The sequence below is a fragment of the Chelmon rostratus genome, chromosome 16, assembly GCF_017976325.1.
Source record: "Chelmon rostratus isolate fCheRos1 chromosome 16, fCheRos1.pri, whole genome shotgun sequence".
Taxonomy (NCBI): domain Eukaryota; kingdom Metazoa; phylum Chordata; class Actinopteri; order Chaetodontiformes; family Chaetodontidae; genus Chelmon; species Chelmon rostratus.
This window is the reverse complement of record NC_055673.1, coordinates 16,461,562-16,469,789: the sequence shown is the minus strand read 5'-3', so window position 1 is coordinate 16,469,789 and position 8,228 is coordinate 16,461,562. Positions and strand designations below refer to the sequence as shown.

The 8,228-nt window shown below is 42.0% G+C and overlaps 1 protein-coding gene across 1 annotated transcript in view; it reads right to left on the bottom strand.

Moving 5' to 3' along the window:
* Nucleotides 1–948: 948 nt before the first annotated feature.
* The window catches only part of col8a2 (collagen, type VIII, alpha 2), a 45,194-nt gene continuing 37,914 nt past the window's right edge, over nucleotides 949–8,228 (bottom strand). Inside the window, exon 3 of the mRNA XM_041955099.1 lies at nucleotides 949–6,383. Within this exon, the coding sequence (XP_041811033.1) occupies nucleotides 4,480–6,383 (1,904 nt within the window). The 3' untranslated portion in view covers nucleotides 949–4,479. The remainder of the gene's footprint in view (nucleotides 6,384–8,228) is intronic.

Here is an 8,228-nt window from a genome sequence, read left to right as displayed (position 1 = left end):
TGGAGGGTCAGACGTCAGTACGACGTAAGAAGAATCCGGGTGCACGATGACAGCTCACCATGGTGACGACAGTTCCAGAACATAACCGTACGATATTATCCCTGCGCTCGTGGGTTGTTTTTCTTTAGCCAATTATATTTCAGGTTGCTCTAATAGCCGCTTAAGGTATTCATATTATTGGCTGGGTGGGTCTCCAGTGCTTGTATAAATTTAACGTTTATGTAATTAGTATTTGTGTGTCTGTGTGCAGCTATATGTATACACAAATGTTTATTTCTCATATTTACAACGTACATTTTAGATGGATACCAGTATCATAGAAAAACTTGATAATCAATCATGTAAAACAAAGGAGAAAATATCTCCATCTAGCTTGGTAAAAGTTAGACACACATGTCCTTCTGTTCCTGAAGTCCCCCTGAGGTCATATGCCGCTAGGATTCCTTGAGTGTGCCTCTCTAAGGATGACAGCTAAACACAGAGCAAACCAAGACAAAGACTGATATTGTTTTCATTTTGGAGTCTCTCTTTTCATGTTATGTGCAGTGAATGGGCTTTCCAAGTAAATGGGTAAAAACTAAAGTTATCAAAGTGATCTGAAGTGAGAAGCAAAAACCTATCATCATTGAGCTTACTGGTAGATCAGGCAAGGATCTCTCACATGTAGAGGCCTCGAATAGTTTGTACTGTAACTGTATATCTCCCTCTAGTGTTCATTTATTTACCTGCAACTGAGTTCTACACCAAACGTGCCATGCAGGTATCCTTAACCTGTAACAATTCTAATCAATTATTACAACTCTTCAGGGGCTATTAATGTTACTAATACTACTAATGATGCAAACTGGAGGTGTGGCAGTGAATTCTGTGTGCTCCAGTGATTTTACATTTTCTTTTTAATATGCACATCCAGATAAAGTGGACAGAAATGGGAGACTGACACCAACATACAAGAAAGTTTTTATTGATGTGGTATCAATACAATCAAGTACTGTAGATTTTGTATAAGCAGACAAACATTTTCAATCAAAAAGAGTGCATTTATACCCAACTTCTATTGCATAGAGTGCACGCAATAGCCTTGTATGACAAAAATCCTGTAAGTTGATACATTGAACATTACACAAATAGAAAATAAAAGTCCACAAATAATCCTTCACAAACAATGCTAGAATGCTAACTACATGTTGTAAATGCTCTTAATTCATCAATGCTGTTAAATACCATTTATACGTTCTAGGCTTCGGTGGTTGGTTTTGGCATCCCTATTAAATTATCATAAATGTATAAATACATCTTCATTAATTTCATGTGCAAATGGGAATGGCCGTTTGTATTTATTGAAACTAAAACAAACAAATAGCCTATCCCTTAAGAACCGAAGCAAGGCTTGAATTTTTTTTTTCTTTTGGTGTTTTTTAAAGAAAAACTGAAAAACACTTCAAAGCACTTTGTGATTCAGACGGTACATGGATCTTACTGACACTTGTTAAATGTTTTGCACACAGGGCAAACTCTGCAAGCAAGTGACATTGTCTATGAAAACATAAGGACAGAGAGTAATGGCCACATGTAACTCACATCACCGTTTCATATGGCCAAAAATGCAACAAAAAAAAAAAAAGGCAACATACAGTACATAGCAAGTCTTGGACTGTCTTTAAAGACTCACATTAAACTAATGATACATACCAGTTGTAGGTGTGTTATGAAAGTGTTATGAGACAGAAAGGGCAAGGGCAAGTGCATTGTTTGCATTATATAGATCTAAAATACTGATTAGGCCTTGTCCTAGCACTGCTTTTCCAGAGCAACATGAAGAGTTTATGTGTAGTGACACAGCATGGTAGATGACTTAGAGAAACTATTGTTCAAATCAGTCAAACAGTATACATTCATTCTGATTGCAAAGCTCAATATTTGGCACAATCCTATATATTGACATTCTCCCATCAAATGTAAGGTAGTCCTAAATTCAGCGTAATGATAGCGCTAGATTGGAATCCTGTCTGAGCTGGGGCGTGTAACGGCTTGGAGTTGGTGATATAAGCACCGACGTTTCTCAATTTTGCCCAAACTTCTTTATCTTCTCTCTTCTGCAGCTGCAAGCACTGATGAAAGATCTTGTACACTTGAACAGAATGTCTTTTTTGTTGTTGTTGTTGTTCATGACATGGTACAACACAAAAATTATTGCACACCGTAATGCCACTCATTGGACCAATATGCAATATAGTCATATCAAAAGGGTTCAGTGTTAACCAGTAATACAAGTCCAGAAAATGTTGTCTTCTGATCTCACTATGTCCACTTGATTTCAGTTTTCTCTGTCTCGCATAATCTATTCCTTACATTCAGCATTCATCTATTTTCTAACTTGTTCCCTTACTCCACAAAGGCACCATTAGAGTGTGTGAAATTCTCTCAAAAACCCAAAAGGAGGCTGAAACATTTTGAAGTCAGATTTCTTGTGACACATTGACAGGACTCTTCCTAAGGTTTTGTAACTTCAGCAAGTTTGTTATTATCTTCGCCGAGGTGTTCATGACCTGAATGCTAGGGGGACGATGTGAAACAGCTACACACACTCTCATATATATATTGACACAGTGACAGACAGAAGGGTACACCTACTAGAACAGACAAGCACATACACACACACACACACACACACACACACACACACACACACACAGCATGTATCTTTAATGCCTCATCCAACAGAAATGAGTAAATACACAGCACTCACCTCTGGCCCACCACCTCTCCCAGTAATCTGGCAGGAGTTTGTTAAGTGTTACATAACCTGTATTTCACAACCTGTGGGCCTCAGTCAGTCCCTTTATTTATTCACGGAGTAAATGCGGATCGATTCTCATTTCCAGCTGTTTGACATTATTTGGTTCTGAAACGTCTTGTCCTTGAAACCACTGATGTTCTATAAAGCTAAACAATAATTCAGCTATATTTGACAAAATGGTTTGGGAATTAATCGAACGTCTTTTCAGTCAGGACTACAAATGATTCACAATTGCTCTCATTTGCCCAAAAAAAGTCACACAGAAACTGGCACTGAAGGAAGGTGTGGATGATTTTTTTAATTTATCATCCATTTGCCTCCATATTTTCCTAAACATAAACAAGTTTACAGCATCTTCACAGATTTTGCAATATGTGGTCAGAATGGGCTTTCATACTATGCCAGTACAGACTGCTCATTTGGAATGTTAATGTGATACTGATTTATTAATAGGTAGTATGCCATTAGAAAGCAGTGATGTCATGGTCAGGGCATCTGAAGAGGATGCCTGTGACTCAGTGATGGGATTTGCATTGCAAATGGGAAAATCAGATCGATACAAGGAAACGGGCCATCGATCCAGCTATGGTTGTATCCTTACTGTCCATTTTGCAGTTGCTCCCAGTATCTATTCTATGGCATGTAAACATTGACTGTATGCATACATATATCCTCAATTAATGTCATCCTGAAAGTTATAAAAAGGCATTGTCCTTGCATGAAGTTGTTGATCCATTTTAAAGGGGCGGTTTAAATGTAATAATTCTAATACTGGAGGGTCATATTTATTCTTGGATTGAATTTCTTGGATTGAATTTCTGGACAGTTAAGTAAATTATAAGAAGACAAAGATCCATCATTTAAATGATTGGCTACAAAATTCAGAAAGAATTAGAGAAATAAGCACCCAATAGATGCTTACACCAGCTAACTGTCAAAATATATATCTCACTCTAAAAACAAAGATTCAATCCTATTGATAATTTGAATGTAGTAATTGTTTAGAGTACCAAAAAGGTCAAACAAAAGAAACGTAACGGTAAATGATATTACAGCATCAAATGCCTTGTTTTGCTATTGTTTGTCTATATGCTCTATGTTGTATCGCTGCTCTTTATGTCAGTATTACTGTTCACGGGCTTAAATAAGAACACATGGGGGATGTGACTGCAGCCATAGGAACCAATCACCCCCCAGGGTCTGGTGATGCCGTCCTTATGATGTCAGAGCATGAGGGCAGGATGTGCAGTCACATGGGAAGGTCTGTTACTAGCACATTACAAAGTAAGGCACTTAATAGTCTGAATCCGATACACAACAACAACGACAATGATGACAAGGACCAAATAATAACAATAAAATTATGACATTATAATAATTAAAATAATATAAGCTAAAAAACACCAACATAAAATACAACCCAAAACACACATTTGGAGGACATTGAAACAAAGAACACAGTATGAAATTCCTTCCCCAGCCTTTAAAAACTTTCCATATTTCATTCACAAAGTTTGTTTTTCTTTCACTGATGATGTTGAGGGTGAGACAGATAAAGATGATGGCAATAATATTGAGAATCCTGTGGGTTTTTTGTTTCTATTATGGCTGCAGGTATTTTAGGTTTAGGACTGCTCTGAGGTGCCAATACAGGAACATGTTTGAAAGAAAGGACAGGGTTATGTGGGACAGAGCAGGAATCCTGAGAAGGAGGAGTGGATGTACTCGGTAGAATAGAGGCCATTTGCCTGATCCGAGGGCATCTGGACCCACACCTGGTCACCCTCCTTCAGCTCTAGGACGGCACTACCGGACGCCTGGTCCATGTAGCCTTTCTTGTATTCATCATAGGTGTAAGTGGCTGGTACATTGTTCTTGTACAGTGCCACCCACAAGCTAGTTCCCTTTACGTGCATGTGGTATGCAAAGTAGTAGACACCAGATAAAGGAGCAGTGAACATGCCAGTAGCAGAGCTGTAGGCATTTTGCCCGTTGTACAGGGTCCTGTCAAATTTGATTGGCATGGCAGAGGGAGGAAAAGGCGTTGTGAGGATGGCTGTGAAGGCTGGTGCCACAGAGGCTGAGAGTGGAACTTGACTGTATGCAGGCCCCTTCCTGTCTTCTGGTACTTCACCCCCCTCCAACTGTGAATCTGTTGGCCCTGAAACAACCGTTTGGCCATTTCCTGGAGGACCGGGTGGCCCTGGAGGCCCAGGAGGGCCGGGGTTACCATTTAGTCCAGCAGGGCCTGGTTTCCCTGGTAGACCTTGGGGACCTATAGCTCCCTTCTCCCCCAACTTACCAAGTCCTGGAAGCCCTGGAGGTCCAGATTCACCCTTTGACCCAGGGACACCCTGTGGCCCCATGGGACCCATGGGCCCCTGAAGACCAGGAATGCCTGACTGGCCCCTGGGACCTGGAGTGCCTATAAATCCTGTCTCACCTTTAGGCCCTGGAGAACCTGTCAACCCTGGATTCCCAGGGAGGCCAATGTGCCCTGCCTCACCTTTTGGTCCAGGTTTTCCAATTGGACCATTCGGCCCAGGTATGCCTTTTTCCCCAGGGATGCCAGGTTTTCCAAAGGGTCCACTAGGGCCTTGGTCACCTCTGAGGCCAGGAAGTCCTGGTGGGCCCTGGGGCCCTAGCTCTCCCTTTTGTCCTGGCAATCCATGTTTTCCTGGGAGTCCCATTGGGCCTTGAAGTCCAGGTGGTCCTGATTGTCCATCAAGGCCTGGTTCTCCAATTGGGCCCACCATTCCTTGGTCTCCTTTGTCCCCTGGGAGACCAGGCAATCCACCATGGCCCTTATCTCCTTTTGGCCCACCCAGACCAGGTTTTCCATAGCCAGGAGTTCCAGGAAATCCAGGAGGACCCCTGAGCCCTGGCTCACCTTTTGGACCTGTTTGACCTAATCCCCCAGGAAGTCCATCTAGCCCAGGCTTCCCTAACCCAACTGGCCCTGGTAGACCTTGTGGACCTGGAGGTCCAGCCTCTCCTGGTTCCCCTCGATCCCCCGGGAGTCCTTGATCACCTTTAAGACCAGCCAGTCCAGGCAAACCTTTAAGTCCTGGTTTGCCAATACCTGGAAGACCAGGTGGCCCTGTACTGCCTTTCAGCCCTGGAGGACCCCTTATGCCTGTTGGCCCTGGCTTTCCATTTCCATTCTCGCCCTTAAACCCACGCTCACCTGGTGGGCCAACACCACCCTTTATTCCTGGCTCACCCCGAGTCCCAGGGGGGCCTCTGATGCCTGGAAGCCCAGGTTTCCCATTCAAAGACAGGCCAGCTGGGCCAGGGAGGCCGGGCTGCCCTGGAGGACCTCTGGGACCTGGTTCACCACGAGGGCCAACCTCGCCATTAAGTCCTGGCATCCCCTTTGGCCCAATCTTTCCTGGGAGACCTGGAAGTCCAGGCTTACCAATTCCTGGAAAGCCAGAAGGCCCCTGAGGACCTGGCTGGCCATTGAGACCAGGCTTGCCTAGTCCAGGTTTTCCTGGAAGTCCCGCTGGCCCGGGGGGGCCTCTTGGTCCAGGTTTCCCTTGAGGGCCTGGTTCCCCCTTCACCTCCATCATGGGTGGCATATCTAGAAAAAGTGATGATGGTAGTATTAATATTAATGTATATCAAAACAAAAAGAAAGAAAACAAATCAAGAAGATTATAACAAACAGATAACAGTGCGTGGTGTACAGGATGCATTCTGAGCAAAACAAAAGAAAGTTTTTAACTGCTGCAGGTCAAATAAAAAAACAAAACAAAAACAACTTAAGGGATGCGACTCTTATCTACACTGCAGCCAATTCCATCCCACAGCTGCTGCACCATTTCAGGTAAATTAAGAAAACCACTTGTTTTCTCCTCGGAAGGAAACACTGCCTCATTATCACCTAAGGATTAAAGATGGTTGGAACACTGCAGTTCACACATTACTGCCACTTGGTGGTACGGGTGTCAGGCTTTTAAAAAGGTGAAAGCTGAATGGGTTTGTGCTCATGCCACTTTCTAATGAAAACATTTTGACACATTTTCAAGCTTCTTTTTGACCAAAAAAAAGTGAATCAAATCATTCCTCAATTTCGTCACCAAAGTTACTTTTACATAAATCAGTTGCTAAACTTGAGCTCCTGCATCAAGTTAATCATGTTTTTTTTCTTTACAATAACCATTCAGACTGTTAAAAGCAATAGGTCTTATATGACTGGATCAGCGAATGGATACTAAAACCAACATTTTTTAGTGTTAATATCAGTCATTTTTAAGAAGCCACTGAAGACCTGCAATGGGATTTTCAATACAGACTGTACATCTACCAACTACTAAGGCACTAAAGAAGATTGAGTAGATGTAAAAATAAACCTGTGGGTGTCTATTTTAAAGGAAATTCAACGATGAATACGGAGCAGAAGGATTGTGAGTAAAAAAAAAACATGATATCATAAATGAAGTAGCTACATACAACTAACATCTGACATCACATCACATCATCACTCACAGACATCAACACAACAACATCTCAGCCCAGATTGAGCAGCAGGCAGGGCACATTCTGGACATGTCTCCTATCCATGTGTAAAACAGTACTTCATGGTTCCTGGGTTCAGCAGTTACGTAATAGTACAACTGGACAGGAGTTAACTTTTCTGTTTTCCGGTTGACTGACTGAGATTTTATTGGGATTGAGAGTGTCTGTAAAATGCTAAGTAGACTGTAAGTGTGCCACATGTCATAAGATGTCTCATTATTCTTTCCAAGCAGAGTGAAGCCAAACACAGCCAGGCAACAAAGAGTAGAGACGCAAGCTTGGTCTGGAGAACATTTCAGTCACCCCAAGCCAGTTTCAGCTGGTTTGTGACTCCACTGCCTTACCTGTGTGTTACTCTTCTTGTTAGGCCATAGGGCCGCTCGCCATGTATTCATTTTATAATCAAGCATAAATGAAAAGTATTCATGTTTTAAAATGTACTGTAGTGTCTGTTTGTATCTCAAATGAAATTGTAACATATTAAACAACCAACCACTGCTTCAACCAGCCTTAACTGTTGAAAGTTATTGTGAGGACAATCCAAGCCAGTTTATTTAAGCAGTGTGAATCATTTCTCCCCATTTTTAAACCACATCCAAAGTAAGCTTTATGTGATACATGGCCTCTCAAACCTGGGTTCTGCCAATACACCTGCAGTATTGTACTATTTGTGAACATGGAAATGTCTTATGTATCTTACTCATGAGGAGCTCAACAGCAGTGAATGATTTTGTAAGCGTGCAAGGAAATTCAAGTTGGAACTCTTGCCACTCCCATAATGTAGCCATAGGTCAATACTTCCCCCTGCTGGCAGCTCATGAGAATGCAGCCTTTTAAGATCAGTATTTGTAATGAACTACATCAATGAAAAGAGCTTCATAACAGCATAAGCGTTGAAGTGTTGTAT